The sequence below is a fragment of the Oncorhynchus clarkii genome, chromosome 33, assembly GCF_045791955.1.
Source record: "Oncorhynchus clarkii lewisi isolate Uvic-CL-2024 chromosome 33, UVic_Ocla_1.0, whole genome shotgun sequence".
NCBI lineage: Eukaryota > Metazoa > Chordata > Actinopteri > Salmoniformes > Salmonidae > Oncorhynchus > Oncorhynchus clarkii.
The window spans coordinates 12458991-12481913 of record NC_092179.1 but is presented as its reverse complement, the minus strand read 5'-3'; the positions used below and the strand labels follow the sequence as shown (position 1 = coordinate 12481913).

The 22923-nt window shown below is 44.6% G+C and overlaps 1 protein-coding gene across 1 annotated transcript in view; it reads left to right on the top strand.

Annotated features, from left to right (window-relative positions):
* Window positions 1-15369, top strand: part of LOC139392916 (cGMP-inhibited 3',5'-cyclic phosphodiesterase 3A-like) — an 83580-nt gene extending 68211 nt beyond the window's left edge. Inside the window, exons 6-15 of the mRNA XM_071141241.1 lie at window positions 3908-3981; window positions 4117-4301; window positions 4544-4684; window positions 6454-6565; window positions 6848-6955; window positions 7805-8025; window positions 8263-8466; window positions 8752-8913; window positions 14013-14289; window positions 14834-15369. Coding sequence (XP_070997342.1) covers window positions 3908-3981; window positions 4117-4301; window positions 4544-4684; window positions 6454-6565; window positions 6848-6955; window positions 7805-8025; window positions 8263-8466; window positions 8752-8913; window positions 14013-14289; window positions 14834-15153 — 1804 coding nt within the window. The 3' untranslated portion in view covers window positions 15154-15369. The remainder of the gene's footprint in view (window positions 1-3907; window positions 3982-4116; window positions 4302-4543; window positions 4685-6453; window positions 6566-6847; window positions 6956-7804; window positions 8026-8262; window positions 8467-8751; window positions 8914-14012; window positions 14290-14833) is intronic.
* Window positions 15370-22923: the final 7554 nt, after the last annotated feature.

Sequence of the window (22923 nt, the reverse complement as noted above, 5' to 3'; positions counted from 1 at the left end):
AACGTTTTGCATTGTTGCCAAAAAGTTCAATTTTGGTTTCATCTGACCAGAGCACCTTCTTCCACATGTTTGGTGTGTCTCCCAGGTGGCTTGTGGCAAACTTTAAACAACACTTTTTATGGATATCTTTAAGAAATGGCTTTCTTCTTGCCACTCTTCCATAAAGGCCAGATTTGTGCAATATACGACTGATTGTTGTCCTATGGACAGAGTCTCCCACCTCAGCTGTAGAGCTCTGCAGTTCATCCAGAGTGATCATGGGCCTCTTGGCTGCATCTCTGATCAGTCTTCTCCTTGTATGAGCTGAAAGTTTAGAGGGACGGCCAGGTCTTGGTAGATTTGCAGTGGTCTGATACTCCTTCCATTTCAATATTATCGCTTGCACAGTGCTCCTTGGGATGTTTAAAGCTTGGGAAATCTTTTTGTATCCAAATCCGGCTTTAAACTTCTTCACAACAGTATCTCGGACCTGCCTGGTGTGTTCCTTGTTCTTCATGATGCTCTCTGCGCTTTTGACGGACCTCTGAGACTATCACAGTGCAGGTGCATTTATACGGAGACTTGATTACACACAGGTGGATTGTATTTATCATCATTAGTCATTTAGGTCAACATTGGATCATTCAGAGATCCTCACTGAACTTCTGGAGAGAGTTTGCTGCACTGAAAGTAAAGGGACTGAATAATTTTGCACGTCCAATTTTTCAGTTTTTGATTTGTTAAAAAAGTTTGAAATATCCAATAAATGTCGTTCCACTTCATGATTGTGTCCCACTTGTTGTTGATTCTTCACAAAAAAATACAGTTTTATATCTTTATGTTTGAAGCCTGAAATGTGGCAAAAGGTCGCAAAGTTCAAGGGGGCCGAATACTTTCGCAAGGCACTGTATGTGGCAGCGTCTACAGACAATCACAGATTACAAAAAGAAAAAGAAAACCAGCCCTGTTGCAGACATCGATGTCTTGCTTCCAGAATAATTGAACAACTTCTTTGCGCGCTTTGAGGCCCGCTAACAAAGACTGTGGGCTCCCCTTCTCCATGGCCAATGTGAGTAAAACATTTAAACGTGTTAACCCCCGCAAGGCTGCCGGACCGGACGGCATCCCTAGCCGCATCCTCAGAGCATGCACAGACCAGCTGGCTAGTGTGTTTACGGACATATTCAATCAATCCCTATCCCAGTCTGCTGTCTCCACATGCTTCAAGATGGCCACCATTGTTCCTGTCCCAAGAAAGCTAAGGTAACTGAACCAAATTGACTAACGCCCCGTAGCACTGACTTCTGTCATCATGTAGTTCTTTGAAAGACTAGTCAAGGATCATATTACCTCCACCTTACCTGTCACTCTAGACCCACTGCAATTTGCTTACCACCCCAATAGGTCCTCAGACGATGCAATTGCCATCATACTGCACACTGCCCTATCCCATCTGGACGAGAGGAATACCTATGTAAGAATGCTGTTCATTGACTACAGCTCAGCATTCAACACCATAATACCCTCCAAATTCTTCATTAAGCTTGAGACCCTGGGTCTTGACCCCGCCCTGTGCAACTGGGTCCTGGACTTCCTGACGGGCCGCCCCCAGGTGGTGAAGGTCGGAAACGACATCTCCACTCCATTGACTCTCAACACTGGGGCCCCACAAGGCTGGATTCTCAGCCCCCTCCTGTACTCCCTGTTCACCCACGACTGTGTGGCCATGCACGCCTCCAACTCAATCATCAAGTTTGCAGACGACACTACAGTGGTAGACTTCATTACCAATGAGGCAGCCTACAGGGAGGTGAGGGCCCTCAGAGTGTGGTGTCAGGAAAATAACCTCTCACTCAATGTCAGCAAGACAAAAGAGATGATCGTGGACTACAGGAAACAGCAGAGGGAGCGCCCCCCCCACATTGACGGGACAGTGGAGAATGTGGAAAGTTTTAAGTTCCTCAGTTGCCGTATCACCGGCAAACTGAAATGGACCACCCACACAGACAGTGTGGTGAAAAAGGTGCAACATCACCTCTTCAGCCTCAGGAGGCAGAAATAATGTGGCTTGTCACCGAAAACCATCACTGACTTTAACAGGCGCACAATTGAGAGGATCCTGTCGGGCTGTATCACTGCCTGGTACGGCAACTGCACCGCTCAGAACCGCAGGCCTCTCCAGAGGCTAGTGCAGTCTGCACAACGCATCACTGGGGGAAAACTACCTTCCCTCCAGGACACCTACAACACCCGATGTCACAGGAAGGCAAAAAATATCATCAAAGACAATAACCACCCGAGCCACTACCTGTTCACCCCGCTTCCACCCAGAAGGGGAGATCAGTACAGATGCACCAAAGCTGGGACAGAGAGATCTCAAGGCCATCAGATTGTTAAACAGCCACCACTAGCACAGAGAGGCGGCTTGCTACCTACAGACTTGATATAATTGGCCTCTTTAATAAATGGAACACTAGTCACTTTAATAATGCCACTTTAAGAATGTTTTCATATCTCGCATTACTCATCTCATATGTAAATACTGTATAATGTTTCCTTCACTATCTATTATTTACTATCTATTGCATCTCAGCCGCTCTGTCACTGCTCATCCATATATTTTATACTTATATATTCTCATCCCATACCTTTACTAGATTGTGTGTATTAGGTTTTGTTGTCGAAATTCTTAGAAGTTAGGTTTTGTTGTGGACTTGTTAGATATTATCTGTTAGATACTGCTGCACTGTCGGATCTAGAAGCATAAGCATTTTGTTACACTCGCAATAACATCTGCTAACCATGTGTTTGTGACCAATAACATCTGCTAACCATGTGTTTGTGACCAATAACATCTGCTAACCATGTGTATGTGACCAATAACATCTGCTAACCATGTGTATGTGACCAATAACATCTGCTAACCATGTGTATGTGACCAATAACATCTGCTAACCATGTGTATGTAACCAATAACATCTGCTAACCATGTGTATGTGACCAATAACATCTGCTAACCATGTGTATGTGACCAATAACATCTGCTAACCATGTGTATGTGACCAATAACATCTGCTAACCATGTGTATGTGACTAATAAAATGTGATTTGATTTGAATAATATTCATGTTAATCTCTCATGGCTCCAAGTAGAGATGTTGACTTCATCATTACTTGTTTTTGTAAGAAGTATTGGCATGTTGAATGAACCAAGCTGCCTGTTTAAACTACAAGCACACAGCTCAGACACCCATGCATACCCCACAAGACATGCCACCAGAGGTCTCTTCACAGTCCCTAAATCCAGAACAGACTATGGGAGGCACACAGTACTACATATAGCCATGACTACATGGAACTCTATTCCACATCAGGTAACTGATGCAAGCAGTAGAATCAGATATAAAAATACACCTTATGGAACAGCGGGGACTGTGAAGAGACACAAACACAGGCACAGACACACGCATACAGATGCACATGATAACAAACACACTCTACACACACATAAACATGGATTTTGTATTGTAGATATGTGGTTGTAGAGTACTGGCCTGAGGGCACACACTTATTAATATGTTGTGAAAAGTGTTATGAAATGTAATGTCATGTAACATTTGTTTTGGTAGATAACTGCCTTTCATGTTGCTGGACCACAGGAAGTAATGGGGATCTTTAATAAATACAAATACAAAATATCCACCCCTGGATCTGGCTGTGATGAGAGGAATAATGTCGTTGATCCTGGTTCAGCTAGAACAGCTGACCTTGGTTCCTCTCACGCTAATGATGCGGCTAACTCTTCACTTATCCTCTTGTTCACTTTTCTCCTCTCCCATGAGATATAAATGTCGAGCCTTTTGTCATATTGTAGTTATTTACATGTTTTGAATATCCTTTGTTTAGCTGTCCTCTGTCCCTCTCTCAGCTGTGGCAGACCGTACAGCAGGCTGAGCCATGGGGAGGGGTCTATGGACAAAGGGGACGTAATACCCCACCCTGGTAAGCAGTAAAAGGACACTTATCTACTTCTCCATATATGTCTTCTTTCTTAGTGTTACATTTATATCTGCCACGTTCCGAGCGTGTCAACCACCGGACTTAACCCCTGACCCCTGATCTGTTCTGTCCTATAAGATGGCCCGGCAGTGGCATCGTCAGACTATGAGAGCACCTACGAGACCAACCACAGTGACAGCAGTGACTTTGCACAGAACGAGGAGGACGGGGAGGGGGCCAAGAAGCCCTCAGACACCCAGGACGGGTGTAGGTCGTACCAGCCTGAGGGCATCGTCCTGCACCCCCTACTGCCACCTCCGGAGGTAGGTTCCACTATAGAAATGCATTGAGTGGAATGAAAATGGGTCTACAAATACGCTAAACATTTCATGACTGCAATATCAATCTATCAACACATTATAAAATGATGCATTTGATTCGAAGAACAAATACCAAATAACATGCTATAACATGCTATTTCCCTATACACTACCTTACTTGTAACATACTATTTATTACCCATAGCCACTTGAAATTACCCTTGATCCTGACCCCTGACCTCTAGGACACACAGCCCATCCTGGCCCCAGAGCCTCTGGTAATGCCAGAGCTGGATCCTCTGATGACTCAACTCAACAACTGGAACTTCCCCATCTTCAACCTGGTGGAGAAAACACACGGCCGCTCAGGATGCATCCTCAGCCAGGTGAGAACAGGCCTCAGCCAGGTGAGAACAGGCCTCAGCCAGGTGAGAACAGGCCTCAGCCAGGTGAGAACAGGCCTCAGCCAGGTGAGACTTAGCTAGATTAGAACCAGTGAGTACAGGTGAGAACAGCACATCTTCAACCTGGCGGAGAAGACACACTGACAGTCTGGCTGCATCCTCAGCCAGGTAAGGATAGATAAAGCCTTAGTCAGGTGAGAACAGGTGAGACTTAGCTAGGTGAGGATAGTCTTCAACCCGGAGAAGATTAGGTTGCATCCTCAGCCAGGTAAGGTTAGCTACTGCATAGCCAAGTGAGAAAATTCCAGACCTATTCAGGTAAGGATAGTTATACAGGTAAGAATGCTGCGGTGAAAACAGTCCATTGTGAACCAAGTGAGAATGGCGCAGACTTCAAATCAAACTTAATTTAAAATGCATTTTAAATCGCAACACAATTGAGAAAATACATTACGACAATGCAATGAAAAATAGTTAAAGCAAACAGGAAGCAGTAAAAAGTATGAATAAAAAGAATATAAGACAAAGATGATGTTAAAACAGTTACTGGTTAAAGTCCAAGCTAGAAAGGTGGGGTTTTAAACGTGATGTGAAAGCCTCAATGGTGTCTGTCCCTCTTACCTGACAGGAACAGCTATTCCATAATTGAGGGGCTTTGGAAGACAGAGAAATCCGCTCCCCCGATGTGTGCATGGAGTGATGCTTGTGAATAAAGCACTGTGAGATATGGGTGGGATTACACTGCCATCTACTGGTTGAAACAGGAGTTACAAGTTATTGGAATTGCGGTGTACTGTAAACCAAGACAGCAGTGGGGTCTTGGTTTACACTCAGTTTTCTACCACAAAACACCAGAAAATGACCAGAAAGAGTAGAACCAGCTCACCTGCTTTTACACTATGATTTGATTATTAGATGTTACATTTATCTTTTGAAACAAATAGTTTCACCATGTTAAAATGAGAATTCAATTCAAGTAACAGGGCTGACCTTAAAAATGTTTTCTTCTTAAAATGAATCACTAATCGCATGAAATAAATAATGAGCTTTGGAAATGACTTTATCGAAGCAACACAATAACTATGTCTTTACGATGATACTGAACATTTTGGGATTAAATGAATTAAAATCTTGCTAGAAGTCACATATGATGCACAGAGGCATAGCCACAGGAAGTAGGGTGCTGGGGGTGTGCACTGGGCCTTTACTAGTCCTGTATTAGTGGACCTATATAGCCGTCTGTAGCGTGGGAAAAATAACTTTCTCCACCCACCCCTTCCTTGTCGACCCAAAATTATACACAGAGGGACATTTCAAAGTGCTGAATTTTGCAGAAAATCTTTAATCATATAAAACAATCAGATTTATTGAATTTCCCATTTGGTCTATATTAAAGAGCACTTGGTTTAATATAACAGGCATTTAATTCAATATTGGTGCACAGTTTCTACTTAAAATGGCTCCTGAGTGGCACAGCGGTCTAAGGCACTGCATCTCAGTGCAAGAGGCATCACTGCAGTCCCTGGTTTGAACCCAGGCTGCATCACATCCGGCCGTGATTGGCCCAGTGTATCCCCGGTAGGCCGTCGTTGTAAATAAGAAGTTGTTCTTAACTGACTTCCATAGTTAAATAAAGGTAAAATATCAAAAGGGACCCATTTTGTGGAAAGACCCAAGCAGCAGCATCACAGCTTTAGGTGTGAAGAGAATAACTTGGTGGATGGGATAAGGCTGCTCTATGTGTGTTCCAGGTTTCCTACCGCCTGTTTGAGGACACGGGACTGTTTGAGACGTTCAAGATTCCTGTCAGGGAGTTCATGAACTATTTCCATGCTCTGGAGAACGGATACAGGGACATCCCATGTGAGAAAACATTACAATCAATCCTCTTTGTGAATATGCCTTGTAATACACACAGATCCATCAAGTACTCGAGAATATCAGAAACATTTGAATGAAACTATCGTAATCCAAACTGCACAGCGGTGGTGGTAGCACTGTCTATTCTATCCACAAGAGGTAGGTGTTGGCTTTCTCAATGCAATCACAGCACTAGTTCTGTTCCCTCTACCTCCACCTGTCTCATTATCATCCGGTGGACTAAGTTAGTATTACAGTTCGCATCTCCTCTCCCTCCCCATGCAGACCACAACAGGATCCATGCCACTGACGTGCTGCATGCCGTGTGGTACCTCACCACCCAGGCCGTGCCAGGCCTGCCCAACCTCCTCACAGACCACAGCTCAGACTCTGGTGAGGACACACACACATGCAAATACAAGCATACACACATGCACGGACACAAACACACACACACACACACACACACACACACACACACACACACACACACACACACACACACACACACACACACACACTTCCTCCTTTCCTCTGCTCTCCATTCCTTTGTGTTCTGACTGAGGCTAATACTGTATCCTATGTCTATAAGCCTACTGTTGTATACCTGTTGCTGATGGCAGCCAGGCAAACCCAGTCCTTCTGAGGCTCATTTAGCTACTGTATATTCAACCATACACACCAACCACATCAGTAGCTTATGTCAAATCGCATAATATTGTAGAACATCAGCCTTACAGTTTGCAGACTGGAGGCTGTGGAAGTTCCCAGAACCGTGTTTCCAGTGAGATCGGTTGACCGTTAGTTCATAGTCATCGGCAGTTATTTTACCTCTCGTTCTCTATGTGGAGCTTCACAGCTTCCATAGAAGCCTATCTCCTCCAGTCATAGGAACACAACAGACACCAATGTCAACACGCTGATCGTGACCTGTTTGTTCTTTACACAACCTGTCTGACTGGGCTGGCCTACTCTGATGCCTGGGGTCTGATGTCTGTCTAGGGCAGGGTGGCTAGCTGTCTGTCAGTCATGTTGTTTTCTGATGCTCATGTTATCCCATACACACATTTGCCCACATATTAGCACACAGACACACACGCACGCACATGCAGACTACACCCATTGACCCAAGTGTTTTGTACTAAAGTTTCCGATTTGTTACGACAATGCCCAGCACCCCTCACCTCATTTACCTGTGTATTTATCTCCCTGACCCTTCTATCCCTGTGTGTGTGTGTCCAGACTCGGACAGTGGGCTCCTCAACCCCAGCCATTCCAGCCATATAGGCCATACAGGGTTCCTGGTTTCTAAGATGTCTGCGGTGATGGAGGAGGGTTATGGATGTCTGTCTGGCCTCATCCCATCCCTGGAGCTCATGGCTCTGTATGTGGCTGCAGCCATGCACGACTACGACCACCCTGGACGGACCAACGCCTTCCTCGTGGCGACTAGCGCTCCTCAGGTAGGAAGGGAGAGAGGGAAGGAGGGAGGAAGAAGAGGGAGAGGATGGATGGACTGATGGATGAATGAATCTAACGAAAGGAACTGGAAAGGTGAAAGCAAAGTCCACCAATGATACTTTCATATCTTGTGCTCTTCTCAGATCACTGAAGAGATAAATGGAGGAAGACAAAGGGACCACTGAGATGCACCAATGATAACTAATGAGTGACGCGTTGCTCTCTGTCTCCCCCTGTAGGCCGTGCTATATAACGACCGCTCGGTGTTAGAGAACCACCACGCTGCGTCGGCCTGGAACTTGTTCATGTCCCGGCCAGAGTACAACTTCCTGGGCAACCTGGAGCATGTGGAGTTCAAACGCTTCCGCTTTCTGGTCATCGAGGCCATCCTCGCCACCGACCTCAAGAAACACTTTGACTTCCTGGCAGAGTTCAATGCCAAGGTAAACAGAACCGATGGTCATGAGCTTCTAATCCATACATTTCTTTTCGATGTACAGCGCATCTACAGCTGAATGGACTGAAGCGCTGTGTCATTGTCTCTGATGGTTGACAACTTACACTATGTCAGTAACAAGCCTGTAGAAGTTGTGAGGTTCTTTTACTCAGAACTTGTCCTCTTATGCTCTCCTCGCTTCTCTCTGATAGGTTGAAAGGAGGTAGGGATAGAGGATGTGAGGACACGAGGAAAGACATTTGAGATTCATTTAACCCTTGCTTCTCTCCAGGTGGGTGATGATAGCTGCTCGGGCATCGACTGGTCCAATGAGAACGACCGGTTGCTGGTGTGTCAGATGTGCATCAAACTGGCGGACATCAACGGCCCACTGAAACACAAGGACCTGCATCTACAGTGGACCGAGGGCATCGTCAATGAGTTCTATGAACAGGTGAGATCCAAATCGATCACTAGCCCCTACACCCTCTACACCCTAGCCACCGATTTAGATTTGAAACACAAGGACACGCATCTACAGTGGACCGAGGGCATCGTCAAATAGTTCTACAAACAGGCACATCTATTGGGTCTAGGTTTTGCCAGCAGATACTGACCCTACCGTTACGCTTGTTTACACTGAGCTGCACTGGGGTCAGAATGTTAGGACACAGGATATCCTTCAGAAAACATACCTCTTTGCAGGAATGGAATATGGCACTGTTCTCGAAATTTGACCTTTATCCACACTGCTCCATCGAGAAGACTGAAATACTGCCAGTTTTCCCAGAAAACGGCCCTTTTCATCCTCATGCTAGCTAGCAGTAACCACCGCTAGGGTGACCTGAAATGAATGAAATAAACGTCATTGAGCCTCAGTGAGGAAATTAGGTGAATGATTGCATCTTGCCATGGAGATCCGACGTTTACAAAACTACAATGACTGGTTCAAGGGGGGAGCTGCATCATTTGTGGGGGGCGACATGTATGCAGTTGCCTTGTTGTTGTCGTCTTGTGCACCCATGCCCCCAACCCCATGAAACTGCCTGATCATGAAATGGCCATTACACTACCTTCTGCATAAATAGCTATGATAGAGAGGACATAGAGGTGCAATGACATTTCTCCATCAAATGACATTGACATGTGTTCCACTTGGTACTAAAATAAAAGGCAGGCCACTTCATGAGTCCATCACGGTACTGCTCAATGTGAAGTGGTACAGGTGCCTGGAAACAGCCCACTCTCCAGTAACAATGCTGCTCATTGGTCAGAGACTAACGGGTGCCTAGCAACCACACCGCTGATCAGGAAGAAAGACTCTTAAGTGGTCAGAGAACGAATGATCAGCGTGTAGGCAGATATATTACAGAAAGGAGGAGATAGGAATCCCGTTGGGCAATGAAAAGAGGAACGTATAATGCCCCACCCAGCAGACTGTCGACCAATCTCGTTCATGTTGTCATGCTGTGTCACGTGGTTGCTAAGCTAATCGTCATGCAATCCCTTCTAAATGTCAGGGTATGAGTCGAGAAACCTGCCTATTTTCCTCAAAAGTACGTAATGTCACGATTCCAAAGCTACCTGTATATGATATTGCAGAGACAAAGTTAATTATCTCACATCTCGGAATGATTTGTAATGTTGTACTTATTGTTCACGTAACTCATGCTTATGTTGGGCTTTTGAACTAGCGCCCAATTGACTCCCATTCGCTCCTTGAAGGAGTGCTCTTCTTGACCCAGAATCGACCAGAATGAACGGCGTGGCCCATTGACGACGCACGGGCAACGTTAACAATGGCCGTTAATACGATTCCCATCATCAGAATAGGTAGAACCAATGGATACTCCCATTCAAATCAAAGTTCTCTGATGTGAAGTGTGGAATCGTGGCCGTTCTGGGTCTACCACTTCTAGAATATTCCATGCCAGTGTTTCCCAAACCTGTCCTCGGGTACCCCAAGTCAGTCCATTTATTTGTTGTATTTCAGAATGGACACTTTAAACTAATGAGGGGCTTGATGATTAGTTGACCATATAGTATGTGGATTGGTTGGGGGTACTGAATGAGAGGTTTGAGGAACACCATTCTATTCATTGACCATTAATAGACTGAGAAATAATATGAAATGTAGAACTACTTTTGTTCTTCTGTTTCTCAGTAATGTCGATGTGACACCCATCAACACACATGCATTGAAGAAGCCATCCTTGTATGCAGGCAATGTACTGCATAATGTACCATCTATTCCAAATGGGACCCTGGCATTGATGGAGAGACGATTAGATTGCCACTTGGAATGGAGAGTGTTGATGTATTGACACAATGTGTCACTCGACAGTGATAGGAGCACCAAGTGTGTAGGTTATAATCGGTGCTACTGTGATTGACAGCGCAGTCATCTTGTTTTTGTCTGTCTGTCTCTTCAAAGCCTGATCTCACGCAATGATGAAACCCAAACCGTCGCTCAAATGTCAAATCTGCTTGCGTCCTTGGAGGGAGAGGGAGGAAGAGAGAGATAAAGGGGAGGGAGGGAGAGATAGAAAGACCAGGAAGTAAAAGAGGGAGTGGGAAAGACAGGGAGGAGAGAGGGAGAGAAAGACAGGGAGGAGGAAGAGGGGGAAATAGAGGGAGGAGAGAGAGAGAGGGAGGAAAATAGAGGGAGGGGAAAAAGAGGGAGGAGAGAGAGGAAGTGTTGTTGTGCTGCAGTTTAGCTGACCTACTTGTGTCATCAGTGACAGTCCTCATTCACACAGACAAAGATACAGCTGCAACACATCAGATCACAGAGTGAACTGTGCTATGTCTCAAGACATGCACACGAAGAACAAACATAGCAGGGTCAGTAGTAGTATACCCACAATTCTAACGCTGACCATTACCGCAGTATAAACATCTTAAAGATCTGACCCTGTATCAGTGGTTAAGTTGTAACTTTACCATCTCCTTGACACCCGTCTTTAGAAGGCGTTTTAATGGTTGAATACGCCCCTCTACTCTAGAGTAGCACCTCTCTCTCTTTCTCTTTTTCCCCTCTCTCTCTCCCTCTTCACTTCAGACACTCATTTCAGGCCACTGCACTGACTGGCAAAAGCTCTGCTGGTTACTATGGCAACATGAGCCCTTGCCTGCTGCGGTCCACTTTGAGTGTATAAGCCCCTGACGTCAACAGACACATATATATGTATCCTGCTATAAGTCACTTTACTATACATACATATACATGATCTTGTCAGTCAGCCAATACTGGACCTATAGATGTAGGCTTCCTCGAGCTAGATAGACGTGTGCCTTTTGCTGTTTATGTTCTTGACCCAGTTTGAAGCTTTGATTATTCAGTAGCTAATCCCACAGGCTCTGCGCGCTGGCGGTTGCTCTTGGTTTACCACTTAGAGACTGAGACTGGCTGGTGAACAAAATGAGAGAGATACAAATGTTGATGTGTTTTCTACCATCAGTTGGAATGTGGTTGAATGTGTTTTTACATCATTTCTGATGGTCATTTTTCTCTCTCTGTGTATTAGTACCTTAGCTGTGACTCCCTCAGCATTTGATTCCAATTTCCTTCATATCAGCAGGGTAAAGTGGTTAGAGCGTTGGACTAGAAACTGGAAGGTTGCAAGTTCAAACCCCCGAGCTGACAAGGTTCTGCTCTTGAACAGGCAGTTAACCCACTGTTCCTAGGCCGTCATTGAAAATAAGAATTTGTTCTTAACTGACTTGCCTAGTTAAATAAAGGTAAAATAAAAAAATTGGCTGATTGATTGACTTTCCTCAGATAGTGTCAAATGGTAATTCATATTATATTTGCATTAGTCATTCAGCAGAAGTGCTTACCCAAAGCGACTTAGTTAGTGCACTGCATTTATTTTAAGATAGCTAGGTGAGACAACCATACAGTTGAAGTCGGGAATGTACATACACCTTAGCCAAATACATTTAAACACAGTTTTTCACAGTTCCGGACATTTCATCCTAGTAAAAATCCCGTCTTAGGTCAGTTAGGATCACCACTTTCTTTTAAGAATGTGAAATGTCAGAATAATAGTAGAGAGAATGATTGATTTCAGCTTTTATGTCTTTCATCACATTCTCAGTGGGTCAGAAGTTTACATACACTCAATTAGTATTTGGTAGTATTGTCTTTAAATTGTTTAACTTGGGTCAAACGTTTCAGATAGCATTCCACAACCTTCCCACAATAAGTTGAGGGAATTTTGGCCCATTCCCCCTGACAGAGCTGGTGTAACTGAGTCAGGTTTGTAGGCCTCCTAGCTCGGACACTCTTTTTCAGTTCGGCCCACAAATGTTCTACAGGATTGAAGTCAGGACTTTGTGATGGCCACCCAAATACCATGACTTTGTTATCCTTAATCCATTTGTCACAACTTTGGAAGTATGCTTGGGGTCATTGTCCATTTGGAAGACCCATTTGCGACCAAACTTTAACTGATGTCTTGAGATGTTGCTTCAATATATCCACAACATTTTCCATCCTCGTGATGCCATCTATTAAGTACACCAGTCCCTCCTGCAGAAAAGCACCCCCACAACATGATGCTGCCACCCCCGTGATTCACGGTTGGGATGGTGTTCTTCGGCTTGCAAGCATCCCAAACATAACGATGGTCATTATGGCCAAACAGTTTAATTTTTGTTTAATCAGACCAGAGGACATTTCTCCAAGAAGTACGATCTTTGTCCCCATGTGCAGTTGCAAACCGTAGTCTGGCTTTTTTGGGGGGGTTTTGGAGCTGTGGCTTCTTCCTTGCTGAGCGGCCTTTCAGGTTAGGTTGATATAACACTTGTTTTACTGTGGATATAGATAATTTTGTACCTGTTTCCTCCAACATCTTCACAAGGTCCTTTGCTGTTATTCTTGGATTGATTTGCACTTTTCACACCAAAGTACGTTCATCTCTAGGAGACAGAACGTGTCTCCTTCCTGAGCGGTATGACGGCTCTGAGTTTGAAGGCAGGCCTTGAAATACATCCACAGGTACACCTACAATTGACTCAAATTATGTCAATTAGCAAGCTTCTCAGAAGCTTCTAAAGCCATGACATTATTTTCTGGAATTTTCCAGCTGTTTAAAGTCACAGTCAACTTAGTGTATGTAAACTTCTGACCCATTGGAATTGTGATACAGTGAATTATAAGTGAAATAATCTGTCTGTAAACAATTGTTGGAAAAATGACTTGTGTCATGCACAAAGTAGATGTCCTAACCAACTTGCCAAAACTATAGTTTGTTAACAAGAAATTTGTGGAGTGGTTGAAAAACAAGTTTTAATGACTCCAACCTAAGTGTATGTAAACTTCCGACTTCAACTGTATATCACAGTCATTGCAAGTACATTTCTTCTCAGTAAAGTAGCTATCAGCAAAGTCAGTGCTAGTATGAAAAGACAAGGACATGTGTTTAATAAAGGCAAGTTTTTTTGGGGGGGGTGGTGATGGATTAATCAAATTACTTTGTGAAGAGGTGGGTTTTCAGACGCTTATATCTAACATTCTGCCATGTTTACCCATACTGCACCACTCCTCAGGGCGATGAGGAGTCGAGTCTGGGCCTTCCCATCAGCCCCTTCATGGACCGCTCTGCGCCACAGCTCGCCAAACTCCAGGAGTCCTTTATCACGCACATCGTGGGTCCGCTCTGCTCCTCCTACGACTCCGCCGCCCTCATGCCGGGGAACTGGGTTGACCCCGCCGACGCACGGAGGAAGGAGGGAGAGGAGGAAGAGGAGGTGGGGGAACGAGAGACAGAGGAGGAAGAGGAGGATACAGCAGAGGAGGATGAGTCGACTAGCTCTGAGAGTTCCCGTAAGAGCATGTAGACGTTCATGTTGAACTTCTTTGAGTTGAAAGAAGTCCGTTAACAGAAACCTATTGAAATCAAAGCTCAGCTTGAAATGGCCCAGGTATTGAGTTGCTGACATAGTGCCGACTGATAATACATGTAGTGGATTTAAGCAATAAGGTCCAAGGTGGTGTGGTATATTGGCATGACGCAGAGCGGAATGCCTGGATACAGCCTTTAGCCATGGTATATTGGCCATATACCACAAACCCCTGTGGTGCCTTAATGCTATTATAAACTCACCAACATTAATAGAACAGTAAACCAAGTCAGCCAATAAGCATCCAGGAACCAAACTACCAGGTTTATAATTAGTAGTAGATACAGAAGCCTCATATACACGAGGCTACCTGGTCTGCCTTAAGGGTATTTGGTCTTCCCAGGTTATCAGACCCTGCTTTGTAACCCCTGCCCAGAGGTTGTATGATAAGGGTTTGCGTGTACAGTATAAGGGGATAGAGATGTAGTAGGTTTTGTTCTGAGGAATTGTTTTCTTCTTCCCTATAGAGAAGCACGTGGTGAAGCTTACGGAGAGCAGGAGGCGAGTGTTCTGTCCCATCACTCAGCACCTTCTGGACAACCACGAAATGTGGAAGAGAGTCATTGCCTCCGAAACCCAGGACACGCCGGACAGAGAGGCGCCTAACTGCCTCAGCAACCCCGCCGAGCCAATCACAGCCATCCACGAGGAGGAGGAGGAGCCAGCCAGCAAGGAGGAGCCAATAGATGGCCAGGGAGAGGAGACGGAAGGGGAAGAGACGGGGCTTGCAGAGGAAGTGGTCGAGCAATCAGAGACTGCGGAGAAAAAGGAGGAGGAGCTGGAGTGAGAGGATTATCTTTGACGCTTGAAGATCAGGAAACGGAACATTTATCCAAACTCATACCCTCTCCCAACTAGACTTTCTGACTCATGTCAGAAATGATACCCTATTCCCCATGTAGTGCACTAGCTGGCCAAAAATAGTGCACTATACAGGGATTGGGGTGTTGTTTGAGACGCAGCCCCTGATATTTGGTTGCCAGCAAATCACTTAGACACAACACTGTAGAAGTTTGGAGTAACATGTGCCTAAAGAAAACAGGGTGGAGGGAGGGAGGGCACGCTGAGGAGGAGGATGAGGGAGGGGTGGGATTTGTTTTACACACGTATTATATTGGATCAGGTTTCCATTTCAGAAGCCCTCTCCCTGACGAGGTTCCCACACGGCAATACGGACCCACAGAACACTGACCCCACTGCCAGCCTCAAGACACAGCCGGCCATACTAGTGGTCTGCATCCACCTGTCCTCCCCCACAGAACCAAGGTGTACAAAGTGGACTGTACTAAATAGACAGTACAAACACTAGCTCCTGAGGACAATGAGATGAAAGGGCGGGTAAAAGCTGTGTCCGCTCTGTGTTGGTTCTCAGGGAGCGAGGAGAGGACTGAGGACTGGGGAGAGGAGGGTCAGTGTTGATACAGAGTGTGCTCACACACACGCATGGAGCAAACACACACACACACACACACACACGTCAGAAGATTTGCTAGCTACCCCAGGAAGAGGGAATGAGAAGTCTAACATAGAACCCTGTAACCCTGAAAAAGCTTTATATTCACTCAAGGAAGAAAATCCAGAGGACAGTGTTTCTTCACATTCTTCATCTCTCTAATTGTTCCAAATATACCATGTTTTCTCTCTTTCTTTCTTTCACTCACTCCACTTTTGTGTCGGTCATTCAGGCTCTTTTTTCCCCTCTCACTCATACACAGTTCCACAGGAATTAGGAACACAGACACACCCCACTGAGCACACTGGTTGAATCAATGTTGTTTCCACTTCGTTTCAATGAAATTACGTTGAACCACAGAGAAATTGGCATTGAATTGACATCTGCCCAATGGGACACAACACAGACCCCTCAACCTTGTACCCTTTGTCATTGTTATGTCAACCAACACAAGTGATTGTTCGTTCCTTTGTGTTATTGGTTTGTGGTTATACTTTCTTATTTTTTTTCCAACATCAGCTGTAAGATTTTCTCTCTGTGGCGTTTGTGTTTGGTAAATATGGTGTGGGCTTTTCTTATTTTACGTACCCTGTCTCCTGATGATCTGCACACTACAAAGGGAATCACTTTGAATCTGAATCGCACGGTTTCTTATAGAGTTAGAGCTTCCTTTTATTCAGACGCCTAGTTAACTATTCCAATGTAAGATGCTTTTTTATAAGTGCAGAATTTCTCTCTTCGTATCTTTTGACCCAGTAGATGTATACATGTACCACCTCGGTAGAGAAGAAGCATTCACATTAGGATTCATCTGTGGATGTCAATCTGACCATGACACTGAAAAAGCGATTCACCTTTTTGAAAGATTCTCTACAGCCATTTTCATTGATAAACTCTTTTGTGGAACTCTCTCGTAGAACACTTTTGACGGTACACTGACCTCTAGCCTGTGTTTCAGTCCTCTCTCACAGTGAGATCTACCACCCAATACCCTGACAGGAAGTTCAGCCAAGAGAGCCAATGTCAAAAGTACATAGATTCTCTTTCAGTCTCTTGAGCGAGCATTATTCCCCATTATTCCCCATAGTGCCGCACTCAGTTCCCTCAGAGAACCAAAGTTACAGTCGTAACCAGGCATTTTCTATTTAACTCTGGGAAATCATCTATTTCTCCAATAGGCTGAAATGATAACAGATAACAGACCTTGGGCTCCAATAGCTTTCAGCGAGTCAAGTGATCAAATAAAGTTGCAGAGTGAGCCTTGGAAAGCCTTGAAGGAGATGTGGAGGAGCCCAGAGGTTCAACCAAGAGAACAAGGTTACAGTTATACTCCACATACACTCAGACTGTGCTGCTCTATAGAACATGGTGAATCACGCAATGGGGCTGAATGCAAACAAAAGTACGAAGAAAGATGATGCAGTAAAAAATATCCATGCCAAGAAAGACATACAGTGCCTTGCGAAAGTATTCGGCCCCCTTGAACTTTGCGACCTTTTGCCACATTTCAGGCTTCAAACATAAAGATATAAAACGCCCAATTTTTCAGTTTTTGATTTGTTAAAAAAGTTTGAAATATCCAATAAATGTCGTTCCACTTCATGATTGTGTCCCACTTGTTGTTGATTCTTCACAAAAAAATACAGTTTTATATATTTATGTTTGAAGCCTGAAATGTGGCAAAAGGTCGCAAAGTTCAAGGGGACCGAATACTTTCGCAAGGCACTGTATGTCTTCTTAGTGTGTGTTTGCTGACTCCCTCAAAGAAGTGATGTATTTATTAACTTCCTGATAGTTTCAACATTTCAGCCATAGGTCCAACTCGTTGAACTGTAGCTACCCCATTGTAGCTATCACATGATACATCTACAGTACCTGCAGCTATCCCATCTCTCCCTATCCATCCAGCTCCTAGCCCAGGGCAGCTCCCATGACATGACCAGGCAGATCAGGCCTAAGCATGTGTACGTCCCAAATGGCACCCTATTCCCTACATAGTGCACTGCTTTTGATCATAGCCCTATGGACCCTGGTCAAAAGTAGTGCGGGGGGAAAAGGGTGCTATTTGGGACACAGCCCAGGTGGACTAGCCAGCCAGCCTGAGCCAGGCAGCATGCTGCAGTCAACACATGGACCAGTGCTGGGCTCCCCGTGGCTGTCCATAGCTCCGTAGGTCCATTTGATGTCCAGAGAGAGAGACCAATTGGTGGTGACAGAAGGATGAGAGGGAAACGGGAGAGGAGAGAGGGAAGAGGATGAGAGATAGAAGTGGATCAGAGAGAATGGTATAGGAGAAGGAATGGGATGAGAGAGGAAGGGAGATGGAAGAGAAGGGAGGAAGAGAAGTGTTTGGGGGTTTTCTGAGGTTGGTCAGTCTCTTTTTTGTTCACTGATGGTCTCTGTGAAAACGTCACTTTGAATGAGGAGCCAATTAAAATGTCTGTCTGTCCGTCCATCTGCCTGTCCGGTTCTCCTTGAAGATTTTACCCTTGACAGCTTGTTGTGAAACGTTAACATTATCAGGAAAATGTATTTGTAGGATGACAATGTTTAAAGCAATACTGACACTTATTCTGTATCTGGAGCGTTTGAGTTGCACTTCGTGACCTGCAACGTCAAGGGAGTTTATGTACCAAATTCTTGAATTTTATCCAAATCATGTGCCTCTCTCTCTATCTGCACTAACTGACCCTCTTTCACTCCCCTACACTCCCTTACCTGCCCCTCTCTCTCTCTCTCGTTGTGTGATCTGTTATGGGTCATTATCTAACAGTGGCATTTAGTGTTGTAGCTGACATAACATCTTGTGATGGGCTAGGGGCCAGGTGGTTGCGTGAATCGTTATAATAGTTATTGGCCCATATTAAACGATACAGAGGAGAGGAATCAGACATTGCTAGTCAACCCCTGACCTATACATCTGCTGAGTCACTGCCTCATCTGAATAAGGCCTTTCACAATTTCAGTGTGGCCTAGGGGGAACTGAACAGTAACAGACCCAATGGAGTGAATGCAAAAGCAATATTCACAGCCTATGATGACCTGTGTGCATGCGTGGTTGCGTATGTGTTCTGCGGTAGCATTTGTTCAAGGGGTATTGTGAATGTGATTTGGTGGCCAACATTAATAAGCTACTATGGTAGGACAGCACTCTATTGCTTTTCCTAATATGTATTGAGTAGTCCATCTCTAATTCCTCGATGTGACCACACTTTCCACTGTATCTGTTCAAGTGTGACAACACCTAACCAATGAGTTACGTCACCTACAGGGATTTCAGATAGCTTTTGGGGTGGTATATTTCAACGTGGATTTCTAGAAACATCCGTTTCTCCACTGCTTGGTGTCCATGCTGACTACCACAGATGGAGGTGGATGGGAGATGGAGAGAGACAAGAATCCGGAATTGTAGCTATACCTTAATTGTGTGGACAAAAGGAGTGCACATGATGGGAAATAGGGTGGGGGCCTTTCAGATGCTGGGTCTTGGAACAATGATTCATTCTTTACACTTTGTCCTCTACCTCCCTCCTTCTCGTCTACTGTTGCAAATCATATTGTATTTGTCACATGCGCCGAATACAGAGAAATACTTACTTACAAGCCCTTCACCAACAATGTAGTTTAAGAAAATACCTAAAAGAAAAAGTAAGAGATAACCAAAACAAATAATTAAAGAGCCTCAGTAAATAACAGCGGGGCTATATACAGGGGGTACCGGTACAGAGTCAATGTGCGGGGGCACCAGTGTCGAGGTAATTGAGGTACATGTAAGTTGAGTTATTAAAGTGGCTATGCATAGATAGAGAGTAGCAGCAGCGTAGAAGTGTGTGTGGGGGGGGGGGCAATGCAAATAGTCTGGGTAGCCATTTGATTCGTTTTTCAGGAGTCTTATGGCTTGGGGGTAGAAGCTGTTTAGAAGCCTCTTGAACCTAGACTTGGCGCTCCGGTACCGCTTGCCGTGTGGTAGCAGAGAGATCTAGGGTGGCTGGAGTCTTTGACAATTTTTAGGGCCTTTCTCTGACACATACTGGTTTAGAGGTCCTGGATGGCAGGAAGCTTGGCCCCGGTGATGTACTGGGCCGTACGTAATACCCTCTGTAGTGCCTTGCTGTTGGAGGCCGAGCAGTTGCCATACCAGGCAATGATGCAACCCGTCTGGATGCTCTAAATGGTGCAGCTGTAAAACCTTTTAAGGATCTGAGGACCATGCCAAATCTTTTCAGTCTCCTGAGGGCAAATAGGTTTTGTAGTGCCCTCTTCACAACAGTCTTGGTGTGCTTGGACCATGTTAGTTTGTTGGTAATGTGGATGCCAAGTAACTTGAAGCTCTCAACCTGCTCCACTACAGCCCTGTCGATGAGAATGGGGGCGTGCTCGACCCTCCTTTTCCTGTAGTCCACAATTATCTCCTTTGTCTTGATCAGGTTAAGGGAGAGGTTGTTGTCCTTGCACCACACGGTCAGGTCTCTGACCTCCTCCTCCCTATAGGCTGTCTCATTATTGTCGGTGATCAGGTCTACCACTGTTGTATCGTCAGCAAACTTAATGATGGTGTTGGAGTCTTGCCTGGCCGTGCAGTCATGAGTGAACAGGGAGTACAGGAGGGGACTGAGCACACACCCCTGAGGGGCCCCTGTGTTGAGGATCAGCGTGGCGGATGTGTTGTTACCTACCCCTACCACCTGGGGGGCGGCCCATCAGGAAGTCCATAATCTAGTTGCAGAGGGAGGTGTTTAGTCCCTGGGTCCTTAGCTTAGTGATGAGCTTTGAGGGCACTATGGTGTTGAACGCTGAGCTGTAGTCAATGAATAGCATTCTCACATAGGTGTTCCAATGCTAGCTTCTCTCTGTATCGGTAAACACAGGATTAATATGACCCGTGGCAACAGCACTGTGCGTCCCTGACACATGGATACAGTGTAGGGAGGCAGCGGGAGAGGGGAGGGAGGGACAGCAGCAGAAGAAAGAAGGATGAGAGAGGGATGTTGTGTGTCATACCGGATAATTGGTTTGTCTTTAAGTGACACTCGCTGTGTCTCAAATGGCACCCTGTGTGTGTGTGTGTGTGTGTGTGTGTGTGTGTGTGTGTGTGTGTGTGTGTGTGTGTGTGTGTGTGTGTGTGTGTGTGTGTGTGTGTGTGTGTGCGTGTGTGTGTGTGCGTGCGTGGTCTGACAGTCCTCTGAGCGCCTAAAGAGAAAAACCCTTCAAATGTTTGTCCTCCAGAACATCTCTCCCTTCTTCATCTCTCTTTTTTTCATCCCTCCATTTCTACATGCATCTTGTTTAAAACACACCCAGGATTTATATTTTAAACGTATGTTTCCATACAGTTGTTTTGATCACATTTCACATTTCCGTATAGGTTAGTTATGTGGGGATTTTTGTTTTGTGGTATAATCGAAAGGCTGTGCTTATTCATAACATGCAAAGGTCAGCTACGTAACTGGTATGTGAGGGAGATTATACAGTATGTGTCGCGGCTATATGCGTGTGAGAACACAGTTATTCATGTGACTACCAATCAGATGAGAGGTTAGCTCTGTTTGCTCCTATTCCATCTGCCTGAGCTGGGGGAAGCTCACACGCGCACACACACATACACACACATCAACTGTAGACTGCCTTGTGCAATTACAAAGTCATGTGCAATTGTCTAGGGGAGCTCACTTGCACGCAATTCCAAAGTGTGTCATAATACATCCTATTCAGAACAGAACCTTAGATTAAGAATAACATCTTGGCATTTAGTATTTGACAAGGACGTGATAGTGGTCACATGCTCTTGTTGACACATTTCTTTCAGAGTACTACTATTGCCATAATTCCACCCAATCAGTGGGCAGCAGCAACTCTACAATAGGAACCAAACATGGACAACAGGGCATTGAAAGCATTGCGCTCCCGTGGTTTAAACAACAACAGGCACAGTTTGAAGCCCAACATCCTTCCTCAGACTTTGCTTCATGTTTTAACTCTGTCCTGTGTGATGTTTTTTTAGGCTATTGCCAGTTCTGTGCCATTCATTCTGTTTGCGTCCTAAATGACTCCCTATTGACCAGGTCCCAAATGGCTCTGGTCAAAAGTAGTGCACTATACAGTATAGCGAATTGGGTGCCATTGGGAACGAACAATATGTCTCTCTGTTTGTGGGCATATGTTTGATCACGTTAGCCACAACGAGAACCAAACAAGCTTTACACGTTCTTAAACGAGACATATGAGACTTGTTTTATGTATTTATCTATAGCCGGCACTTCACAAACGGAATAATTATTACTGTTTCTTCTCTCTTGTATCTTGCACTTAACACATGTAGCAATACCTATAGGATGGGGAAAACAGACGTGTGATTCACCAGTATTTGAAGTATTTCATTTTATTACTGGTTTATTGTTCCACTTTGTACAAAATATATGCTGTACAGATATAACAAATTAAAACGACAACAAAAGTCTTTTAGATAAACTTTATTTATTTTTGACTGTTTTTGTAATTTAGACACTATACTGTAGCTCCTTTTTGGCCAGAATTACTGAAAGTGCCTCTTGGTATAATGTATTACAAAGTAAATATACAGTATATTGAGATTGTTAGAAAATTGTCACTAGCTGAACAATGTGGATGTTGTAATGTGAATACTGAATAACATGAGTTAAATGCTGTGGTAATCGTATGTTTGTTCTCTTTGCCTCGACTTGCATTTATTTTCCTCATCCTCATTTTCAATTTCATATAACTACGTCAACATGAAGTATGTAAATGCATTTCAACTTCTCAGGTACGTCCTCAAGGTTACTGATACGTTCAATATTTGATTCGATTTATGCCTCCCCGATAAGCCAACAGTCATAGTTGACTAGGTAACATCATAGCATACTAGAAAGATCCCCCTCTTTTCCAACCCGGATGTTACTGAGATGTTAACAGTAGTGACGTGTCAGTATGGGGGGATTAAAAGAGAGAAAAAATATGGCTATGTTACGAGATTATAACTCATTAGTTGAGGATTTGTCTTAAAGCATAGCTTTATACTCTGACAGCCGGGGTTTAACACTGTTTCTATACCAGATTAGCCACCATCCACCAGACCTACCTGGGTTC